This window comes from Simochromis diagramma, unplaced genomic scaffold (genome assembly GCF_900408965.1).
Source record: "Simochromis diagramma unplaced genomic scaffold, fSimDia1.1 OVJJ01000685.1, whole genome shotgun sequence".
NCBI classification, from domain to species: domain Eukaryota; kingdom Metazoa; phylum Chordata; class Actinopteri; order Cichliformes; family Cichlidae; genus Simochromis; species Simochromis diagramma.
The window spans coordinates 3,011,595-3,036,536 of record NW_024387477.1 but is presented as its reverse complement, the minus strand read 5'-3'; the positions used below and the strand labels follow the sequence as shown (position 1 = coordinate 3,036,536).

Genomic DNA, 24,942 nt, shown 5'->3' with positions numbered 1-24,942 from the left:
TGATCTGCACACAGCTGTTGTCACACGTCGCACTTGCTTACGTCACTGTCGTGAGACATTCTTGGAAAAAAAAAATCACGGTTTTAGTAACGCAGTGTTCCTACGGGAAAGTAACGGTAATATAATTACCGTTTTTGCAATATTTTTTTTGTAATTGAAGTCTTTATTTGTTTTTAACATTTAACAACATGAAAACAAACAAAACAACAAACAAAACAACAACAGAAAAGAAACAAAAAAAGAAAAGAAAAGACAGCTTCCAATCCCATGGTTAATTCACCTTTGTATTTTGGGTCTATTTTCAATACTTACTAACTATCGGTACACCCACAAAAAAAAGGACAATAAAATCAAATTCTTAAGTTATTCCATTACTGAGTGCCTACACAAACATACAATGCAGCAAGCATAAAATTTAACTAAAGATAATTGCCCTGACCAAATAAATTCCAACCATCTCAGCCAAAAACACGTCCCCATGATTTGTCAAAACCCTCCCTATCATCATTAATCCTAGCCAAGAATTTTTCATACAACATCATTTTCAGCATATTTTCTTTCCACCTATTATATTCTGGAGGAGATGGTTCCTTCCATACACTGAGAATAACTCGAGCCGCTGCAATCACCCCCACCTTTATAACCACAAAGTCATATTTTGAAACTCCAGGTAACACCGACCGATCCCCTAATAAGCACAGTCTTGGTGACAGGGGTATCATCAAACCAATCCACCTTCCTATTTTGTCCAATACTTTTTGCCAAAAGGGATAAACTTTCCCACATTTCCAAATAGCATGCAAAAATGTCCCTGGATCTGAACTACATTTCCAGCATATATTACTGGGACTGATTCCCATTCTATAAAGTTTGGACGGAGTTAAGTACCATCTGTGTATTAATTTGTACTGAGTAAATTTACCCCTGGCCTCTCTCATATATTTATCAGAGAATGACAAAATTCTACACCAGTCTTCTTTAGAAATTGCACAACTCAAATCTCTCTGCCATATAATCCTCATGTTTTCACATATCTCTTTTTTGGGATTGTTAAACAGTTTGTAGAAAACAGCTGCTCTATGTGCTGTACTGGACAATTCTAAAAACTCCACCACCATATTTGAGCTTTGAGTAAATTTTCCTTTGGTAATACAATCCCTTATTTGTAAATATTTCCAAAAATTATTTTCTCTTATCAAACCATATTTTGGGGTTATTTCAGCAAATGACATAAACACTCCCCCTGAGTAAAGATCACTTATCCTGTGTATGCCTTTGACAAGCCATTCCTTCCAGAACACTGTTTTTCGCCCAGTCTGTACAGCAGTGTTGTTCCATAGCAAGGTATAAGGTTGTCTTAAATGAGATGCTCCACACATCTTGTGCACCTCTACCCAGACAGCTTTAGAATACCCGAGCACTGGGTTATTATGAAAGTCTCGTCCATTAATTGTTGAGCCCTGTGAAAGAACATCCAAGGGTGTAAAAGGGCTCACTAGTTCCTGTTCGATCTTCATCCAGCTCAGCTCAGAGTCCGAACCTGTCCAGTGCTTGGCCAGTCTTGACATTTCAAAAGCTAAATTATACAACTTCACATTTGGGAGGGCCATTCCCCCAATGTCTTTAGAGGCCCACGTTTTCTTTATATTCACTCTTGGCTTCTTGTTATTCCACAAAAAATCTTTAATTAACTTCTCAAATTGACTAAATATGTGTAAAGGAATTCTTACAGGTAACATCATGGAAAGATAATTGAACTGTCTGGCCACCATCATTTTAATCACATTAATTTTACCCCATAGTGTAAGATTCAATTTACCCCATTTATCCAGATTTGTTTTTATCTTTAGGAGGAGAGGTTCCATATTTGAAAGCAAAATATACTCCAGTTTGGGTTTTAATAATATTCCTAAATACTTCATACCTGAAGGTAAATACTTAAAATTGAATGGAGTAATGCATCTAGAATGACATGATGCTGATAGTGGCATGCCTTCCGATTTGTACCAGTTTATCTTATAACCTGACAACTTTGAAAATGACTCAACACATGTGAGTAGCGCTGGTAGAGACTGCATGGGATCTGTTAATACTGCTAAGATGTCATCAGCATATAGAAATAACTTGTGCTCCATACCCCCTGCATGAACACCTCTGACATCCCTGTTAGTTCGAATAGCCAAGGCCAGTGGTTACAGAAATATTGTGAAAAGCAGCGGGGACAAAGAGCACCCCTGCCGGGGTAAGATGGAAAAACTCTGACACCAATCCATTTGTCAAAACTGCTGCCCTTGGACTTGCATATACAGTTTTGACCCAATTACAAAATCCAGGCCCAAACCCGAACCTTGCAAGGGTTGTCATAAGGAAGCCCCATTCTACCCGATCAAAAGCCTTCTCAGCATCCAGCGAGAAGGCCGCAACCGGGGCTAGACTAGATTTGCTTTTGTGCATGAGATGAAGAAGTCTTCTAATGTTATCACCTGAAGACCTATTCTTAATAAAACCAACCTGATCACCATTGATGATATCTGGTAATATTTGATCCAAGCGGAAGGCCAAAACCTTTGTCAAAATTTTGTAATCGACGCCTAAAAGGCTTACTGGCCGGTAATTTGATGGGTCCGATAGATCCCTATCCTTTTTAGGAATAAGGGAGATTAGTGCCTCATTAAATGTACTCGGTAAGGAACCTATTTCTAATGCCTCAAGGTAAACTTTATGCAAGACTGGAGCTAAAATATCAATATATTTCTTATAATACTCAATCGGGAAGCCATCCAAGCCTGGCGATTTCCCATTTTTCATTGATGAGATCGCAGCTCTGACCTCTTCTTGAGTTATAGGCGCATCCAGTCTTGTTTTCTGTTCCTTAGAAAGAGTAGGTAATTGTAGACCTGAAAAAAATGTCTTCACCTCCCCCTCATTAAGTGCACCAGCAGAGGTATACAAATCTTGATAAAACGATTGGATAATTTAATTTATTTCTTTTGATGAGGTTACCACTTGGCCGTCTTTCTTAATCATAGATATATTATTTAAATTATCTTGTTGCTTCAGTTGCCTTGCCAATAGTATTCCATTCTTTTCGCCACCTTCATAAAATTTTGTTTTAAGCCTAAATAAGGCATATTCTGCCTTTTTGTTATAAATGTCATTCAGCTGGTATTTTAATTTACATATAGTCTGGTATTTATAATTTGAGTATTGTCTCGCTAAATCCTTCTCCAATTCTCGTATTTCTTTATCTAAGGTTTTTTCCCGTTCTAAATCACTTTTCTTAACTTTTGTTGCATATGCAATTATCTTTCCTCTTATATATGCTTTAGATGCTTCCCAAACTGTGGCTACTTTATCTGTGGAACCCATATTGATTTCGAAGAAAATTTTAAGATCATTTGTTAACTCCTCACTAAAACTTTTGTTCTGCAACAACATCGCGTTAAGCCTCCAGCAACCCCTCTTTGTTCTATCTGTGTTTAAATCAATTTGCAACTCTACTGTGGCATGATCACTAATGGCAATGGCACCAATCTCACAATCGACAACTGAATCGACCAAAGACTTTGATATTAAGACGAAATCTATCCTCGAATATGTTTTATGACAATTGGAGTAAAATGTATATTCCCTTGAACTGGGATTAACTAACCTCCAAATGTCTGCTAGGCAAAGATCCTCTGTCAGTAAATGAACAGTCTCTCTGTCCCTGGGTGTAGACCTACCCCTAGGTTTGCTCTTATCAATTATCCCATCCATCACCTGGTTGAAATCCCCGGCCAATATTACCTGCCCCTCATGATCCCCTATTATCTTGTTAATTTTGTGAAAAAAAATCTGGCTCTTCTTTATTAGGTGCATAAATATTACACAAAACTGTTCGAACCCCATTAATTAAGGCTTCCAAGCATATAATGCGCCCTTCTTTATCATTATATTTTTTCAGCAACACGAAGCTTAATTTTTTATTAACAAGGATCAAAACACCATTTTGTTTACTTGAATATGAACTATGAAAAACAGAGCCCACCCAGTCTTGTTTAAACTTTTTTGCCTCTTCTTCCCCAGCAATGTGGGATTCCTGAATAAACGCTATATCTGTATTTTTAGTTTTTAAGTATGTTAGAACCTTCTTCCTCTTAATTGGGTCCCCACATCCGTTTATGTTCCACGATATTATTTTAGTATACCTGTTCATCGCTTTCTAATCCGGTTGTTCAGTCTGACGTCACTAGCCGTGTCTGGACCTAAACTCCGCTGCAGGTCCATATATCAAACGATCACTATGGCATTACTGAGAGTTGAAAAACTGTCTGTCTTTCATCTTTAATAAAATGATCAGCGTTCTGCGCTACCAGGTGTAACAATTGAGTTTAACATCCAGGCATCCATGAAAACGGAATTTATGACATTTAACGGAGTTAGAAGTTAGCAGGGAGTTAGCTCGCTAGCTTCTATCTAAATACAATATAGCATGTCCTGACTGCGGGGTTTTGGAAACAAATTAAAACGTACAGCTCTGTTATCACTTCCAGCATAAATGAAGACAGAAAACTAAAAAGCAGTGACGTTTGTAGGGTTACTGAAGTTGGGCTAGCTGGTATATAATGATGTGCTACATGACCGCTAGCGACACAGCTATGTTAGCATAATATAAACAAGCTAACTTTTTTTCCACTCGATAAAAGTTAACGTGAGTGTTCTCGGTGGTCAGGAACAAATGTAATCGCATGGCAGGATGCTGTAAAAGGATCAAACTTCAGCCAGGAGAACAACTGAGATAATCCATCCATAATACGAGGTTAGTCATTCATATACTGCTGCATGGGCTGGGCTGTAGTTACATCCTAAGGTTTTAAAAACTGAGCTTAAATAAATGATTAGCGGTAATAAAAGCCAAGGGAGGTCAACAGTGATCACTGACTGTTTTAGGAGCTTTTTGAGATCAAATAGAAGAAAATACATAACATTAAACATGTTAACAACACAAAAGCCATATTAAACGCAGACTACTTTAGGCCCGGAAGTAGGATTCGTCGCGTCATCACTGAACAACCGGATAGAAATGGGGTAAGGCACACCTTGTGCGCTTTACAACACAACACAAATATATACATAGGCACTCAATATTACAAAACCCATCTGGTCCTATCAAACTAGCTGTCTTTAAAAAAAACAAAAACAAACCTGAACAAAACGAACACCCTTCTTTGCATAGCAACCCAAAACAACGTTGCTAAGCGCCCCCTCCCTCCCCTCCTACCCAAGCCTAACTAACTTTAGCTTGAGATACTAAACTGTCCTTGGTCCGTGAGACACGCTAATCATCCGACAGCAGCACAGCCGCCGCAGCCCCGTTGTGCCCATTGTTTATTTGTTACCTTATTTTAAAACTCACATACACTTCTCCGATCTGTTACATCATGTCCCGCACTCCTCTAAGTCGACTCCTGCAGGAATTTCTCGGCCTCCTTTCCGTCTTTGAATGCTTTCTTTTGTCCGTTCCACGTAAAAATGAGCGTTGCAGGATACACCAGCCTATGCTTCACTTGTAGCTCTCGGGGACGCTTCTTCACCGGGTTGAATGCCTTCCTCTTCTCCCCCAGCTCCCTTGTAACATCTTCAAAGAAGGAAAGCTTGGCGCCTTGCCAATCGACTCCACGCTTCTCTGGCCACCCGTAGTACTTTCTCCCTAGCAGATGAACGTAGAAAGCGGACATGTATCACCCTGGGAGGCTCCTTAGATTCCGGCATTGGTACAGGGGAACGATGCGCACGTTCAATTTCAAATTCACTTCCAGAAAGCTCAAGTGCTTTGGCCAGAATCTCGGTCACATATTTGTCCACGTTCCCGGGTGTCTCCACACCTTCTTTAAGTCCAATAATCCGTACATTGTTTCTCCTACTACAGTTTTCAAGGTCCTCCACTCGTGACCACAACGCCTCCATCCTTTTCTGGAATTTGTCCACTTTTGCCTCGGTAAGCACGCTGGCATCTTCCATGTCTGAGATATGTTGTTCCGCCTCTCCTAACCTCACTTTTATATCTTCCACCGAATCTTTTAGTTCTTTAGTGGCTTCTTTAAAAGTGGTGACATCTTTTGCTACGACCTGAAGAGTAGCATTCATTTTCTTAATTTCCTCAAAAATGTCCTTTTTGCTCTCGCTCCCCATACCTTCCTCAACTACTGCTGGAGAGGCGGATTCAGATGCAGGTGTATTTTCGGGCGGCTCCGGAGTGAGGCTAATGCTAGCTTGCTTCTTCCTCGTGGTAGCTCCCTTAAAAAAGTTTGCTTTGTTATTACCTGCCATTTTCCAAAGACGGTAATTCTTGAAAAACTTCAAAGTCGACAAGGGGTGTCCAATTTATGACTACAGTTGGAGTATATGTTTCCAGATTCAGAACATTAATCAACAGGCTTTAGGAGCGCCTCTAGTGTGCGGCCATCTTCCTCGGCGGTCCCACGTGACTCCCGTTTTTGCAATATTAATCCCTTACTTTACTCGTTACTTGAAAAAAGTAATCGGATTACAGTAACGCGCCCATCTCTGACCATCACCACACCGATATATAGCAGTTAGCCCAGTTAGCCCAGCTTCACTAACTCTACAAACATAGCTGGGCTTTAGTTTTCCGTCTTTTTGTGCAAAGCAATAGCAGAAAAGTACATCTTAGTCCTTCGGTCCCGATCCTTCAGTTATATCACCTTCAAATGAAAACTAGCGAGCTAACGTCCTGCTTTCCTCTAGCTTTGTTAAACATCTTTCACAGAGGCCTGGATGTTAAACTTTAACATCTGAGAGAAACAGTCATGATGATCATTTTATTGGTGATTTATTTGGACCGTTTCTCAGTGTTTGATTGATTTTAACCGAGGAAGAGTTCTGACGCAGAAACGGATGATAACATTAGACTTAGGGAGCGGATACTGTCTTGCTAGCACCCAGTGAAACTTCACAGCATGAAGATGCTATGGCTACCTCCAAATGTAATCAGGTATTTTTTAAAATGGGGATTTTTCCAAGGTCGTTTTGAAAAATATCTCTGTCCAGATCAAAATGCTAAAAACAAACTCAAGTGCTGTCAAGAACAGCCAAAGCAGGTGGCAATGTAACCTCGCGAAGACATGCTGCTCAATCAAAAGCACAGAAACAGTAACAGAGCAGTCTAGTGTCAAAAAAGGAAATCAAACCACATACCTTCGGTTTTAAAATTTACGTTTTCCTTGTCCATATGTAAATGCAGTAATGAAGTTTAATGCATTTACATGTTTTAAAATATTCACCCTGCCAGGAGTCTTTCAGAAACTCAGTTTTCAGTGATCCAAACGCCGCTTACATGTGTACGAAAGACCCAAATAAATTGTTATTTACGTAAATAATTGTGCACATGCGGACGTAGCCTTTAAAACTAAACAAAAAAACTCAGGGGACTCAGAGGATCACATGAGTATAACCTATCCAACAGTTGTTTTAGTCTGGATCAAAGTGTTGGACCCATAGAAAGTATAAAGAAGAGACGTAGTGACCGTGCTGTCACCCTCTGGGTTCTGAAGAACTGTTTTAAAGCCTTGAGACCGAATGTTTCTGCCGTTGCCATTTTGGTGTAAAAAATCCAAATGTGACAAATGGGTATGGGTCTAACTGTGAACCCACTTGATCATTGGCCAGCAATGTGTCGGTTAATCCTCTATTTTGAAACACGGTATGACCAAGGTTTACAAAGTGTTTACAGAGTCAAAAAGGTGTTTCCCGTTGACTTCCATTTTTGTAAGTCCTCTAGTTAGAGTACAAGCTGTGTCCAAATTCATAGGCTGCATCCTCTCGAGGACCCGGCCTTCACGGTCTACGTGGCGTTTGATACTTATTCATCTGTAATCTCAGCCAAATTGATTTACTCATGAACAATTAAAACAATAAAAAGTCAAACAATAACATTTTTAAGTTATCTAAGTGATTTATATATTATGTTTAATCTGAGTAGTGAAAGACTGCGGGGGGGGGGGGGGGGGGGTGTTTGAAAACGATGTGCCGGGAGTTTGCTGTTCTCGCCGGCTCTAGCGAGACGGACATCTCCGAAAACGTCAGAGCACTTTTGCAAATATGTGATGTCTTGATAAACCGAGCAGATATTTGAAGTTAACACAGCTACATTCTTGCCTGAAAACACCTTAAAAGTTTATTTTGTGACCCAGAAACAGTAATAAGAGTAATATTAAAACTAAGCAATTCCAGTTTCCAACAACGGTGGCAAAAAACACTAAAAATATTTATTGGATTTAAAAATGTTTAATCTTACACATTTCAGGTGTATCCTACCTTTTGCCCAGTGGCAGCTTTAAATTCCAGCCCCACCCACATATCCTAAGTCGGATACACAGATAACAAATTTAATGGATGTAGTTTTCAACATTTGTATAGTTTCAAATAATTACATGAGAAGCACAATCTGATATCCACACGTTAGAGTTCCTGCTACATCATCATAACAGTGTTGGTGCAGGATCAACATCGCAACTGACCAATCATGTTGTCAGAGTATTCACTTAGCATTAGCCAAGAAGTTAGCAAATACTATAAAAAACTATCACAACCAAACTAGCACGAGTAATCTAAATTAGGCTAACAGCAAATCTAAATTGCTAAAACATTTATTATGTTGCATAAATTAATAAAGAATAAAAGAAAGATTTATACAAACAAAAGTTTTTTTCGCTCCACATTCCCAAGCAATGACATCACAGCAATCCAATTGGTCAGTAGCATTGTTGATCCTGGACCAACATGACAATGATGATGCAGGACCAACAACAACATGGGGTTACATGACAGACTAGCTTTTTACCAGAGAAGCCTTGTTACAAACACATCATGTCTAAAAGACGTGGCTATAAGTTAGGGCTTATGGTTAAATGAAAAGTTTTTTACGCTGTGTAACTTAGCTTACTTAGTTTTACTGTTATTTTGCAGTGCGAATTCTTCAAAGTTAGCAAACTGAATAAAAAGCCTTAATTCATGAAACTTAGAACTAGTCAAATAACCAGAATTGTTACACGTTAACAATTATCTTCAGGCTATAAATGAGACTAACATTGCATTCTTGTGGAAAAGCCTAAGGTGTTGTCTGTCACAGATTCTTTTTTATTGTCTTTCCCCACAATGACCTGATTCACAGAAACGATTAGGAGATAGCTTTTCCAAAAGACAGCCAGATAATATATGTTGTTTACTGTCACACGGTCGACACATGACATGCTGCATGTGTCCTAATTTCACCTTTCGAGGTGGATAGAAAATAATTAGGAGCAGCAGCACTCTCTATACGCAGCACACCAGTGTATACAAACATTCCAAGAAGAGCTTTCTCAAGGAACAAAGGTGAACAGGCTCCCACAATGCTTTACTGGGACACCCAACACTGTCCTACTATATATAGCGGCGCTTTTCACGCTGTGTGCATGACTGCTCGTGTAGAGTCACATGGTTCAAGATAAATGGCCGGACAGACGCTCACACGCTCTTCACTCAGACACACACACACACACAGAGGGTGAGGGTGTGGAAGTGGTGAAGGAATGCGAGAAGGTTTACTGAGTTGACTGTGACGTTGTGCTTCCCGTGACCAGACTCTCATTTTCTCTGTCTCCCCTAGCGTCTCGCCCTCCGTCTCAGTCTGAACCACATGCTAATCAGCTTTCTGTTCTCTCCGTTTGATCTCTGATGGGCTGTTTTCTGATAGAGCCCAATGAATAGATAATCATTGTGTAAGTGACCACTATCTACAGCTTCTCTGTGTCATCTGCAGCTGTCCCACCTACCCCTACACACACAAACACACACACCAACACTGTGAACAGACACAACTTTGTTAGAAGCAAGAAAACTCTTTTAGTTTGTTCTTTTACACAACAAGTATTAAACCCATGTAGGACATATACAGTACAAATGCAAACAGAAGGTAAAAAACAAAGTGTCAGCTGGTGAAGACTTTTAGGAATTAATTAGTGACCAAGTAAAAGGAACATGTGACTAAATGGTTAGGTAGTAACTACAGCTCAAACAGTGCAAACCTTAAAAATAAAGTACTGCTGTCTCTGCCACGGGTGTGATTTTGTTCTTTTCTCTGGCTTCTTCCTCCTAATGTCCCGTAAGGCTGCAGTAGAGCCTATAAATATTTGTCCAGGGAGATGCTTTTCACTGTTTTAGATATGTACTCCAGCGCAGTGGAAAAGAAATGAAGCAATGGCCATGAGGTTAAAGTGCTGAGTCAAAGCAGTGGAGGGTGTTCACATCCAATTTGCCTGACCAACATAGAAACATAAGTTATTTTTACACACAGTCCCTCTAATTTGATGACCGTGCAGTTCTGTGAGCTTAAACATAGCAGTGTTTTAGCGCTAAAATGTGGATTCCCCCCTGCCAAGTCCATCACCTGATTATGCCCTCTTGACTAACCTCATCTGATGCTAAGTATAGAAATGTTAACATCTTTGGGTCCAAATAGCCAATACAAATTTAAAATTTTATAAAAAAAAAGTGCACTTATGTGGCTTCCACAGCTGTCAGCGATCCTGAGCATGTGGCCATGTTGAAGTCATGAAGACATGGATTTGTTTTATTTTAACCACAAAAAGTTGGTCAGGTCAACAGATGTCAAATGTGGCTAAACGCTCCCTCAAAAAAAAAAACAAGCTAATGTTTGTTTAGTGGGTTGTTTTTTGCTATTTTTATTGTTATTTTTTGCCAATAACCAAATAAAAGGTAAATAAAATATCACAAGTTTTAGTTTTTGGCTAAATTCATCTAATTTTTTTTGCCCTACTAAAGTCTGTGAGGAGCAGTGCTCTGAGCTGGATGCTAACATTAGCATTCTAACTTGCTTATGTCAATGACGCTAATGTTTAGATATTAGCTTTCCTCATCATAATGCTGTAAGTGAAATCACTTATTGTACACTATATATTCAACGTGTGCACTATTGTTCAGCATGTTTTTGACTGAATTCCAGTATTATGTTTATCTGTAACATGCTACGGGTCAATTCCTGAGAGCATATGTGCATTTCTAACAGAACCTGACGTCGTTTCAGATTAGCCAACTACAGATACACAATGAAAAAGTATAGTATACCTGGCAAAGAGAAATTTAAATGCTTAGATTTAAGTGTTATTGAAGTTAACTTTCAACTACTTTGGTCATTGTATCATCACTAATACAATACCTTTTTTGCACCGCGGACTGGTTTATGTCCGGCAACATTTTCATGGACCGGCCTTTAAGGTGTTGTGGATAAATACAACAACATAAAACCAGTATTGGACAAAAAAAAGAAGATTTATTCATAACACATGCGAAAAGACCCAGGAGAGTTAACGATAAAACCGATAAAAAAATAACAATAAAAACCGACAGAAAGCCTGAAAATCATGAGTTTCACACCCGAGTCTCATATCTCACGGCCCAGAACCAAGCGAGCCGCAGACTGGAGCCATGTGGCCTGGGTGTTGGGGACCGCTGACTTAAAGTACCTAAGTTTACTAAAAGTCTTATGGTCAACTTCAGAGAAAAAAAATAGAAAAGACAGAATTCACCATGTAATGAAGCCAAGTGTTTCTATCAAATATCGTTCACTTTCATTATACTCCTGACACAGGATTGGTAGATCAACTCAGAGACCTGATGCTGCATGCTAGAGCTTGCAGCTTTGTCAAAAAGAGCCACAGTTTAGTCCCTTTGAATCTGATAGGTACAGTTTCTTTTCAAGTCGAGTGTGCTGGAGTGGCCATTACTCCATTGGTAACATTTGCTCTGACAGAAAAAAAGGCACTGTAGGCTGCCACATATTCCAAATATTATCATATACATCTGGATAAATTGTTCTTGAGCAAGACACCAAACCTGAAAGGCCTCCTGAGCAGGTCCGTGTCTGTCAGTGAATGTCAGGGACAGTAGAAAGTACACTGAGTATACTGACCCTGTTAATAATTTTACATGAATTTGGTTGTTTTCTTTTAAACCCAAAACTCTTACGCCAGCTAAAACGCTGAAGGAGAATTTTGCCAACAAGCAATCAACACAGTTAAAAACATTATAGTAATACGGTACATGGACTACATTTAACATAGCTCCCACCTTTGGATCAGTAAAGAAAAAAATGCCGATGATTTATCAGTTTTTCCTGCTTATGACATGTCAGTAATAAAACCACAGTGTTTTTCACCTGCAGTCAATAGTCTGTGTTCACGTGCGTCTCTCTGGACACCACGCTCTGTGTCGACCTGTCAATCACAGACGCCGTGTGAGCGTATCTGTGCTCGAATTTCAACTCAACATCAAAGCTGCTTAGTTTTATCATTCAGGTTGACTTCAGTCCAAAAGCTTTCAAGTCTTTCTCTCACTTCACCCCCAGATGTTTCTCTTTCTGTAGCTCAGACCTTGAAATAAGGTCTAATAAAGTGGACTTTTGTTCACTGCTCGGGTTCAAGTCAGAATCCTTTTCTTTCAGTACGTGCAGCCTCAGCCTGAGCTGCTGCTGTACAACAGAGTGCTTATTTCTGCGGAGGGCTCATTACACTCAATAGAGTAGGCTCTTCGGGGTCATGTGTAGCAGAGATACACGTGGAGTCTTAATGGGTCGGTGGTGCGCTTCACTTCTGCAGATGAGCAGGTTTGGCTGGTATGGGTGGTTTCTTGGAGGCAGTTGATGTGTTGTGATGATTATCTGTGAATTTCTTCCTGAGCTGCTCCACGCGACCTCTGCCCTCTGGCTTCTCTTTGTAGCACGCGGTTTCTAAGAAAAGAAGCACAGGATGCAATCAATGACATGTTCTGGGATACAGCTGAGGTGGCACCTCTTTCCCAAGGATGAGCTAATACGTAAATATCAAACAGACACGTTATGCTGTGAGTTGCTAGTTTTAGAGATGTTTGTCATTCTCTTAACTACAGTAGAGCAAAATGGCACGTGCCAGATAGCGTGACAGATATCATTCCTTTCCACTGAACTACACCCCGCTGTGAGGAGAGGTTCACACAGCATCACAGGTTGAAAATATTAATGGTGCCCATAATGTTGCTAGCTGATGGTGGGTGTAGACAGTTGAAAGAAAATAGTTCCTACATGAAGCTGCTCACAGGCAAGCACTGTCTGGGCCTGACGGTCGTGACGATGTATGATAATAAAAAAGTTTTGGACATGTGATTACTACACATCAACAAAACCTGGCAACCCACACACAAGCTATCCAGCACAGTTGTGTTATGTTCACATGAACTGTTCCTTTAAAACAATAATCAGCTTAATAAATGTGAGTCATGCAGTAATCAATATGTACTGTAACACTGAACAGGCCTGCATAATGATCCCTGATAGTTCAGTTTTTCATAGCTCACAGTAAAATAGTGCGCGTCTGTACTGCTCCTGTACTTTTGTACACTTTTGACCATGAGCCATCTGTGCCGATTGATTCTTTGAGTTTATTGTTTCTATGAGCTGTTCTAATAAATAGCTACAATTTTGTATTCAGACCCACTTTATATCGATTAACCTGAACTTATAAGCAGTTAGAGTTGGTGATTATCGTACACTTTTAACACTAGCATACATAGATCCCTCCTCTATCCTCTCCTCCCTTCTCACCTCTGTCCTGGGGGCCGGTCTTCTCCGTGTCCGCCAGCGGGGCTCTGAGCGGCTGGTTGCCATGACTACTAAAATGGGGCTTGTAGAGCGGAGTCCAGTCGCTGAGGTTGTCCGAGCCGCTGCCTGATTCGCTGTCGCTGTCCTCGGCCGTGTCCTTCGGGTCGTCATCAGCGCTGCACGAGTCCATGTCTTCCTCGGATGACTGGTCATTCGGTGAAGCCGTGTCATCCTGCGCATAAGACCGAAACGACTTGATGTTATAAACTCTAACACACACGCAGGTCGTCGCACTTTCAAACACATTTCAAACATGGGAACTTACATGTGTGACGGGTAGCTGGATGTCTTCTTTAAGGTTAAGCTGCTGGTCCTCGCTTCCTGGAAGCAAGTCCACTCTCTGGATGGCATTCATGTTATCAGACTGGAATCTGAAAGACAAAGACATCCGTTTTAGTCCCTCCGATAACAGCCTTTAAATGAATCCACCAGTCAGCCATGTCACTAATAACTTCTATAATCAAGTTGGTGCAAGGAACTGTCCGGCTGACTGAAAGTATTTAGTTCACTGTTGATCTACGCAAACAAGAATCTATATGTTATGTGCTAAGTTAAAAACATGATGCAGAGCAACATTAATTCAGATCTATTGAAAATAGGTTATTGTTCTTTACTGTGATAAGATAAGAGCTTATCATCTTTGGATTTCTTTGAGTCGACTTGTCAAAGATATTTTTTTGGGAAAAAACACACTATGTGTTTCTACCTGTTGTTCATGAGGTTCTGGAGGAGTCTGGAGGATCTCAGTTCGTCCACTTCACCGATTATACTGACGCTCACGTCACCATCCCGCCCGAGGAGCCACCTCACGTGTTTACTGGAAGCTGGAGAGAAAATAAAAGAGGAAAACAAAATGTATATGAAGCATACAACATAAAATATATCCTCATTACACTTGGAGAGAAATGCTCAGCAGCATTTAGAATGAAGTCATCTAACAAACTGTTATTGTGGCTATCAGCCAGAAGGTGGTGCTGTCCTATAAGTGTTGGTGTTTGGAAGCCTCACTCCCGGAACAGACTTACCCTCTAACACTTTGCTTGTTGCTGATTTGTCCTTAGTACATTTTTAACCCAGTTTGTGTTTTCTGTGTCCGTTTTCCCCCTGGAATTATTTAAGTGTCTCCTACAGCAAAACTACCTTCTCACCTTCAGTAAGAGTTTACTTAAATGCCCCCTTTAAGTTTCACTTTAAGATACCTTACATGTTGTAATACTAAAACCTTTATTTAAGGGTCTAATGTTACAATAATCATGAATTCACTCACAGTTATGAATCAATAAATTTTATAATGTTGCGTTCACATCCTGGAAACTGGTTGTTTTCAGCCATTGCCTCATTATGACGTTATATTCAAAAATAAACCCCCATCCTGATGGCTGCTGATTGTTTTTCCATGACAGTAGAGTACCTGATAAAGACCAAACACCTGCCGTGATGTCACAGATTGGGGCGTGGCTTTAAAATTCAAATTGTCTGTGCTGAAATTCCCCCAGCGGGACCAGTGAACATTTACAGGTTTCCAGCTAATAATGGCAGCTACTTATTTTTAGACAATTGGCTTGTGTGCTACGCATGCAGTGACATAGCACATAATAGTACCTGTGATGTCAGAAAAAAAACAAAAACACACCTTCAGTATTCACATTTATAGTCACCTCGCTGAGTGTCGATCACCTGCCATGACTTTACAGACCTGCGGTGCCTGTCTTTATTACCACCACACCCGCAAATTAACCAGAAATGCAGCACATAATAGAAATCTTCACACACAGGTGCAGGTTTAATCATGCATTTGTATTTAAAGACCTGTTTGCACACCACGTGTAAAGGCTTGTTTTTTCCCATCCACAGAACAGTGAACAAAGACAGAAAGATGGCAGACTGGATTGTATGGAGTGCAATGTGCAAACGGCACACACTCCGTCACCTCTCAGGTGACATGGCAGAGATTGGGTGGACAAAGATGGGAACTTAATATGTGCTTTAAAGCATGGTGACGCCCCAGAACCACAGGACCTCCTCAATCTTATTCAGCTTTCAGCCAACAGAATGATTCAGCTGGCTGTGAGAGATCTGTCCATCAAACCCACACATGCTCACACACATCCATTGTCCAGGTGAACCGGCTGAGGCGGCAGGGTCTCAGTGAGTTAGAATAACACCTTAATTAGAAGACGGCTGGATGAAATGAGTAAGAGAGAACAACAGGGATGGTCAAACTGGATTTCTTTGGGCGTAATCTGAACACATTAGTCAGATTGGTAACCAGAGAAGGTTTTGTACAAAACTCGTGCTTCACTGCTCACGTGTACTGAGAATTTAGAAGTTTTCAAGTACACACGAATTAGGTGTAAATGAACTCTGGTGCCCCATTTTCTAAAAACTGTATTTTCGGAGCCCCCCAAAGGAGTTGGCAGCAAGCAACAAACTAAATTAAACATGATGAGTATGAAGTGATTTGCAGTGAACGATATTTACAGGAAAAACATGGTGTTTTCTCTTAACGTGTTATGATTATACTGCCCAGGACTTTATTAAATATTTAAAGCAATCTAAAATGAAAACTTAATAAAAAAATAATTTTAAATTTGGGATGAGCGGGTTGTCAAAGTTCTTCTTCTTTGCAAGCTACATATTCATTGTATAAGACAAAGTAATGAGTTACAGCACTATTATAAGAAAATAACAATAAACAGCTAAATGAAGCTAGTGCCAGCAGCTTGCTAGGTTAGCTTAGTATACAGACAAAAAAATGTGAGAAAAGCTAACTGTTGCTGCTGTTGTTAGCCAACCATGATAAAGCTGGAACAGAAACTTTGTCAAACTGCAACTTATGTATTTTTTTCATTGTATTTCTTTATTTGCACTTTATATTTGTGCATCTTAAATTAGCAAGATAAACATTGTTAAGGACAGTTACAAAAAAAGAGAGGAAAAGCTAAGCTAGCTCTTTCACCTATTTCTAGTCTTACTATTACTATCTATATAATATTCACATTTACAATAAATGTATCCATATAAATTTATTGTAAAATAAATTTCAAGATTCAGGCCTGTCAGCTAGCTGAGAGCTAGCTAGTTTTTATTTTGTTTTCAATTCAGTTTTTGCTTTAAGCTAGCTTTGAGCTTAGCTTTTATTCGTTAAAAATGTTTCATTTTAGTTTTGTTTTATTAATTTTAATTTTTGCTTTTGTATTCTGTGGCATACAAAAGAAGTTATATTAGCAAGAAGTTATACAAATGTATAATAAATAGGCTAACCAAAATACACAACCTTTACTTTAAGAAAATAGCTGACTTGCATAGCAAACAAAGCCTTGAATGCTCCCTGTACTGACAAATGTAAACAAGACTAGAAATAATACAGGTCCTGTATCGTAACATATTTCAGTTAGCCTTATAAATAAACCATAATGTTTCCACAACGTTTCATTTTCTGGGTTTTTATTTTTCAATCAATTACACATTTTTACAGGTAGCTTTAGTCTTTAGTGAACCAGCAGCTTTTCTCTCTCATTTACCTAAACGATTTCCGCCTACTTAACCTGTCGAAAGAGTTGTAACACCTGCTGTTCCTGTAAAGAAATCTGGTGATGTCAGACCTGACGGTATTAACCTCATGTCTAATGATGTTATGTAAAAATGGGAGCCAGGTTTACCAGAAACCTCGGTCCTTCCTCTTCCAAACAATGTTGTTTCATGAGTGATTAAGGCTGTTCCCTTACTGGAATTTATACAAGTGTGACCTGTATGGTAAGCTGAACAAGTTTACCCACTACAGAATAACCAGTGCTGTACCTTTCTTTGACTTGGTGTTCCTGTTGTGTCCTCTTTCCCTCTCCTCCTTCTCCTCGCGCTCTTTCCAGCGGCGTACCTGCTCCTCTCTCATCTTGAGGAAGAGGATCCTCTTCTGCTCCTCACTGAGGGCCTCTAGAACCTCAGGTTCGACCCACATATCTTGAAGGATTTGAGCCAGCATCCTGCCTCTTTTCCCGGGCACCACACACGACTGTCAGCCCCTCTGTCTCTCGGTCCACTGGGTCGTGTTTCAGCAGTGGGGTGTGATTGCTTCTTTTCCCGCTGTGCTCAGAGTCAGGTTGCCCTTTTCTTTGAAGGATATGGGATCAGGTACAGTCCTGGCAGTTGGAGGTCAGTTTGGTGTTGTTTGTCAAGTGCTGTTTCTCTGGACTGCAGCAGGAGTGTGCAGGCTCTTTCTGGAGGCGGAGGTGCAGGGTAGAGTGTCCGGATCAACTGGGCAGTAAATGCTTCTGTTGTGGGCTTTAAAGAGAGAGTGAGAGAGAGAGATTAAACCTACTTTATTGTTTTGTTCCCTTTCACTCAATGCAGCTCTGGCTGGCAGAACACAATAGGCCCTAAGCAAATAAGTAACAATGCCAAGTGTAATGTGTGTGTGTGTGTGTGAGTGTTGCAGCGAGAATGCTGCTGTGCTTCCAAACACTGATGGGCAAATAGGGGCAGATTCAGTATGTCAACACACTCACACACACAGACATAGACAGGGTGGGGTGCTAATGACTCTATGCTATCTGTGAGTAACAGACCCAGGGATAAAGAGTTGAATATTACACACACACACACACACACACACACACAGTCTCGTTTTTTCAGAACCTTATCAACATGCATGTCAACACTGTTAGTTATAAATTAATCAGGAAGCCCTGAGAGTCTAAATCCCAGAAAACAACCTTGTGCAGTTTTTAAAATATGTGGGCTAATGTTTTGCTGAGTGAGAGCCAATAGGATTTGTGTGGCTGATAACAGCTGACCAATGAGCGCTTGAGAGCGATCCAGTGTTATGGTCACTGATAAAAGTTTCATTTGAGGTTAGGTGTGGCCACATGTGCTTCACAGGGGGGCCCATTTAGTGATTCTAAATCCTAGTGGTGCTCAGTAGTGCAAATTTTAGTACTGATCCGATACAGGGCAAGAGGTGCAGATATCAGCACGCATACTGATACTAAAAACCCTGCAAAAGCAGCTCATGTAGGCTAGAGCAGTGTGTCCAGTGTGTCATGATTTATGAGATGAATCATGGGCGGTTTGCAAATTCTGAACACATTTTAATGACCCTAAATCACTGTGATTTATACCGTCCACAATAATTAGTTCAGTGGGCTTCATACTGTACTTAGAAGACAGAAACAAAGTATCGATCCTATCAGGCAAGTATTGATTCATTTCCAATACCAGAGTTAGCATCATTACTATCGATATTTGGATTGATCTGCCCACTTCTGCTAAATCCTGGACAAGAGCGGAATAATTCAGCTTAAATGAAGCATTGAAACCAGAATATTCTGCACCTGTACATTTTTGTTAGGTTGGGAACTCAAAACAGTAGAAAACAGTCAATTTGGTCTGGCCCTGCTACCCACAGGTCACCAAATCTCACTAAACCGAGCAGCTTAGTTTTGGTGTCAGTTGTAGAACTAGTGTCCCTTCGTTCAATATCTGTCAGTAGTTTTTTTCCCTCGCTGTGATGTCTTTGTGATCCATGTTCTTGCCTATGTGAATGACTATCCTCTGTACAATGAATGGGGGCTGCTAAAGCCCTTTCAGATTGTGATTGGGAGCAATGCAAATAAACCCAACCTGACTCGAAGACTTCATAGCAAACATTAAAGCTCTGTGGCAAATTGCTTCAGCTCTCTATTCATGAACAGCGTTACACCTGCACCACAGCTCCCACAATCAACTGTGTGAATTTGGGACAAGAGAAGCATTCAGACTGAGACGTGAGTGCGTCCAGATTTCTCAAAGACAATAACAGCCCGTGCAGACTCTTTAGAGAAATAATATCACAGAAAGGGACAAAATTAGCACACTCGCAGCTCTGTTATTCTTCTGTAAAGGTAAAGCATTGGGCTCTGGCTCTGCGCCAGCATGCAAATAAGCCCGGGGTTTGCCTCTCTGCCGCTACACATACACCGAGAAGAAAGAAAGAAAAGCAGAAAGGCATGTGCACGGCATACTGAGAGAAAAGTTTGAAAGGTCTCTCAGTGTGAGAAAACACTGGCCATTTCACAGCGGCGGGGCAGAGTGTGAGAGATAAATGAACTTAGACGGGCCGGAGAATGGCAATCAAGCAAGAAAAGCAGGCAGAGAATGAAAGAGGAGTGCAGAGGAGGGAAAGTGGACTTACTCAGCAGCTGCCAGCTCGTAGCATCTCCCAGCTCCGGTCTGACTTTCAGTGCCTGTGTGAGTGAGCGCTATGATGAGCGTGTGACGCGACAGGCCGTCACAGAGCGCCTTTGTGTGTGTGTGTGTGGGATCAGATCAGTCGTCAGCAGTGCTGGTATGCAGGCATTTGTACTTGAATAGAAGTGGGACGGACTGACATCAGTGCATTCGTCTTTTTTTCTCCCCTCCTCCCCTCCTCCTCTTTCCACTACCTCTTATCTCCTGTTTAGATTACTACAATAACACAAAGAGGTAAACTAACAGCAGCTGGGTCACAGTATTAAAGTAAGCAGATTTACACATGCAGTGTACCTGCTGCCGTTAATGACTTCATAGCCTGAAATTTCTAATCTGCTCCGCTGATGAGATTTAGTTGTGTTCAAGGACATGAGGAGTTTAATTTCCCCTGACAGGCTCTGAATTTTACCCATCAAGGGAAAAGAGGGCAATTCTCTCTGATTCTTTTCTTTTTTTTTTGTCTTTCCTACATGTACTGTTTAAATCTCATCCTGCATAGAGTGCCTGCATAGCTGCATTTACCTCCCCACTTTCCTCCCTCTTCTTCCTTAAGGAAGTCCTGCTGGCTTTGTACGAAACAATTAATCACAACACCGCATGCACAGAGAGGAAACTGGGGTTTTTTTTTCCACAGGGGTTTTCCGTCAACAGGTTGTTGACACCATTATTATACAGGTAGTCATTGTGTTTGCTCTTACTCTGCCCAGAGGCATAAGATCAGCTTGATAGCACAAATGTCATTCACATTCCTATTAGCAAACAAAGCTATTTACAACTTCCAGTGTATAAGTGATGCATCAATGATGAGGCTGTTGCGTGATTTTCAGGGTTATGTGACTCACAATGAGGCTTCTGAGATAAAAAAAAAAAAGGGGGAATTGCTGCTCCTGTGATTTTGTTTACAAGGTCCTTGATTTGAGAGATGATTACGTACACTGCTGTAAAGTACGTTAAGAACAGGCCTTTATTAAATGGGTCAGTAATACATTTACATTTTTATGACAGTTTTTTTTTACGCAAAATGTTATAATATTGTCATAGATTTATTCCAAAATCAATGTTTATTTCTTTATTGTTTATTTAACACAACTTATTTAACATGGTTTATCATTTATTTGTTGAACCTTTAATACAAATTTTACCCAAGTTTCTGCACAACCACTTAAATGCTTGTTTGGTGTATTTTACATTAGTTTCACCACAGTTACTGCCACGTTAAGGTTTATTTAAACAAAACTTGCAAAGCCACTTATTTGGAAGGTCTGACTCATTCAAACTGAGTTATCAAGTTGTAAAGTCGGCTAATCAGCAATATCTGTTCAGCACGGATGACGGGAGTGGTAGGAGCGGAGTGGAAAACAGGCCAAGTGTGTATATGAGATGGCACAACACACCTGCAGTTTTAATCCTGGTGTGAACAACAGCTGAAATTTGTTATAACACATCTGTTACAAAATGGCTTTAATAAAACTGACATGTTACTGTGAAAAATGGATTTTAAAAATCTGCACTAAAATCGCAGTATTGTTATTTACGAATAAGGCAGGAAATGGTTTGCTTTGTTTAGCTCAGTGGATTGGACCCCAAACCCCCACAACAGCTACCATTGCGTAAAGTGAAACTTTACCATCAGTCAATACTGCTGAGTCTCCACCAAAAGTGATACCAGACACCTGTTTGTCTACCTCTCGGTGTGTTTCTCGCTCTCCCTCTCTCTCTTGTTTTTTCCCTTTCCTTGAAATCTTGCTCACGCCATTTCTTCTAATCAGTGACCACACCTCTCAGTCAGATTAACAGGAATTATTTTTTATTAGGAGCTGATTTCCAATAAGGAAAACTTAGACTCCTTCCTTTATCTGTCACCTTCTTACCTTTTACATTTTCTAGGCAAATAACACTTGACTTTTGCTGCCAGGTCTCTCTTGGAAATGACGGACTTTAGCCACAAATAGCAGCGGCTGAAGGCCCCGCAGTTATTGGTTTGAATTCACTCTGAGGGTAATACACGTGCGCCCACGCTGAGTGGTGTTGATGCATGAGCAGCTCCCTCTGCTGGAGCAATGCAAAATAACAAGTCAAGTCAATGAAAGGATCATGTGACTGCGGGGGGGAATAAATGAGAGTGTGCTTTTAGTCATACTACAAAATATATGTTTAGTGTGTGATTATCCTTATTAGGTATATCGATCTGTTTTGAACAACATAAATATAGTATGTGGGAGATGCATTACCTCACTATATTGAAATAATGCAACCCCCCCCCCCCCCCCAAAAAAAAAATAACCCAAAGAAACAATAAAAGCACATTGTAATTAAAAGGATATTTTAATATAAATCTTTGTGTCCATTTAAATTATATAAAAATCAAAGTTAGAAACACAAGGATGAAATGGTTTTGACACATGCAGAGAAGGGATAGCAGACATACTGGACAAAGGATGTTGAAGCTGCCAGGCAGGAAAGACCACAGAGAAGATTCATGGATGTAGTGAAAGACGACCTGCAGAGGGCTGGTGTGACAGAGGAGGATGCTGCAGACAGGGTGAGGTGCTGGTGTGACCCCTAAAGAGAACAACGGAAAGAAGAAGACAATTCTAAAATTTAACTGGATCATGACATTTTTAATTTTTTTGATGGATAATAAAGAGACTAACCTAAAAGCTGTGTGCTTGGTTTAAAAGGAGGAACATTAGTGGAGTCTCAGTTGAGTTGGGGCTGTTTGTATTACCAACCAGGGCACTGGATCAGCAATCATTAGCATGATATACGCTGAAGTAGTCTGTGTGGGTTTGTGCCCAAATGTACTTTCATATATATAAATCCCATTGATTTAGATTGTATGCTGTCACCAGACCTCACCATCCTGCAGCTGGCGCCTCTTTTTTCTTGGTTGTACATGGTGTTCAGAGCTTCTGTCTCTAGGTTAATAATTGCTCATGTTGAACTTGGTGTAAATTACTAAATACATTTACTGAACTATAAAAGAGGAAAATGAAGATCAATGTATGATAAAGGAGCTTATTTTAACACTGGGTTGTATCCTTCGCAGGTTTTTCTGGCCCTGTTAGGCGGTTAACAGCATTTCCTTAACCTTTAACCCCAACAAGTCTGCTGAGACCACATCTGCATAATCTGTCTTGTTCTGCTTTTCCTATGTAATTTTTCTCTCAAGAACTGGGATCTCATGTGATACCAGCAGTTTACATTTCCCATCATGTTTTTTTTTTTTTATCAGGGTGATTTTTAATAGTAAAACATTTGGTACTGCAACATATCCCCCCTCAGCTGCTCCATGTTTAATGCATGGGCTGACGCAGAGGTTGTGCATTAGCATGGATTCACATGAGAGAGGCGTGCGGCTAAAACGACCGCAAAGAAATATTGTTTTAGTCCCCAGCGTCTTTTAACTGGCAGAAGCGACTGTGATTAAGCTCTCGGTGCTGAGTGTTTGCCACAACGTGCCACCAGCGCTGTACGTTGACTTTTTTAATGCTTCATTTGAAAAACGTAACATCATTACATACACAGGCTACATTTTTCATGTACATGCAGCAATGCAAGCTTACGCTGTGGATACTGGTTTACGTTCCACATTTTAATACAAAAAAAATAAAAAATACCAGGCTTTACATGGATTAAAATGAAACCCCATTTTAATCGCAAGTATTACAGGCAGAGCTGCTTTGCTGATTACATGGTGTGGCTGAATCAACACGAAGAAGCAGCTTAAACAGTTAAAACAGCATTAATTACCTTGGAGGTGAAAACTGTAAACGCAAATATGTCATCATTACCTTATTAGTGCTGCTAGCGAACAGCTACTGATCCTCACATCCACCAATGTAAATCCCTCTATTCTTTCCTTTTTGGTCTCCACCACTTCTTGTTTGGGTAAAGAAATGTCCTCTTCAGCTGTTTACAATGATTTATAATAGCTATAAACTAAGTCTGTGTGTGTGCTGTTTGGTGCTGGGAAGGTAGGCTGGTGTGCAATAATAATATTCATCTAAATCTATTTGTCACTGCTGACGGGACCCGTGAGAGGAAACAAAACAGCTGAATGACACTAAAACGATCTTGACGCCTTTCCTATGACACATACTCGTGATGAATAGAACATAGTTGCAGACCAGATAAGGTAATATTGCATCTTTAAGAGGAACAGGTCTCTCCTGTAAATGAGACATTGGGTGTCAATGGGGCTATCTGTATAAATAAAGTTTAAAATACAAACCATCTCAACCTTGTCTTTGTCTCCAAAAACGTAGCATCTTCAGCTGTGTCACCTCCAGCTCGGCCTCATGTCTTTTTGTCATTGCCACCATCTCAAACCATCCATCATAGCGGGTCTCACTACCTTCTTCAAACCTTCCCTTTCACTCTTGCTCTTATCCTTCTGTCCCGAATCCCCTGACTCCTGCCTGTGCGCTCTTCTTCACTGCTCTTGTGCACTATCCATTGTTTTGGATGGTTGGGTATCTAAACTCCTAAGGTTTTAATTCTCTTGCATACGAGTTAGCAAGGCGGTTAGCATTTGGACGACAGGAGGACACCTGGGCCTGACACTGTCCAGTTGTTCTCTGGTTCCAAAGACATCCATATTTACAGCTTGACACATAGGGGCAGAGTGTGGCACTGTTGCCATGGTGATCGGTCTGCCGGTTGACCTGGCTGCCCAGCAGACTCGTAGTTCATACACACGCGCACGCACGCACACAGACACACACTAAGTGTCGCTACTACACATGGCACATTCTGTCATCATGTTGGCAGGGCCGCCAGTGTTTCCCTTGTTCGTCTGGCTGGCCGTCTTTCTCTCACACTCTCTTTCTCACACAGACACACACAAACCCAAATAAATACAGATCGGCTTTGTCCATAAATAAACATGGAAGTTTACTTTTTTTGTTCATTTCTCCTGGGAATGCTCATTGAGAATCATTGCCATTTTCATTTTAGAGATAGATTTATACATCATCTCGCTCTCTCTGACACACACACACACACACACACACAGTATC

General features: G+C 40.5%; 1 protein-coding gene across 1 annotated transcript; it reads right to left on the bottom strand.

Annotated features, from left to right (window-relative positions):
- Positions 1-9,868: 9,868 nt before the first annotated feature.
- zgc:92242 (uncharacterized protein LOC436899 homolog) lies at positions 9,869-20,092 on the bottom strand. Its single transcript, XM_040016076.1, has 6 exons — positions 19,866-20,092; positions 17,498-17,977; positions 14,403-14,520; positions 13,962-14,067; positions 13,640-13,868; positions 9,869-12,790 (listed from the first exon to the last, which is right to left on the bottom strand). The coding sequence occupies exons 2-6, from the start codon at positions 17,676-17,678 to the stop codon at positions 12,648-12,650; spliced, it is 777 nt and encodes a 258-aa protein (XP_039872010.1). The 5' UTR covers positions 17,679-17,977; positions 19,866-20,092; the 3' UTR covers positions 9,869-12,647.
- Between the last annotated feature and the right edge of the window lie 4,850 nt (positions 20,093-24,942).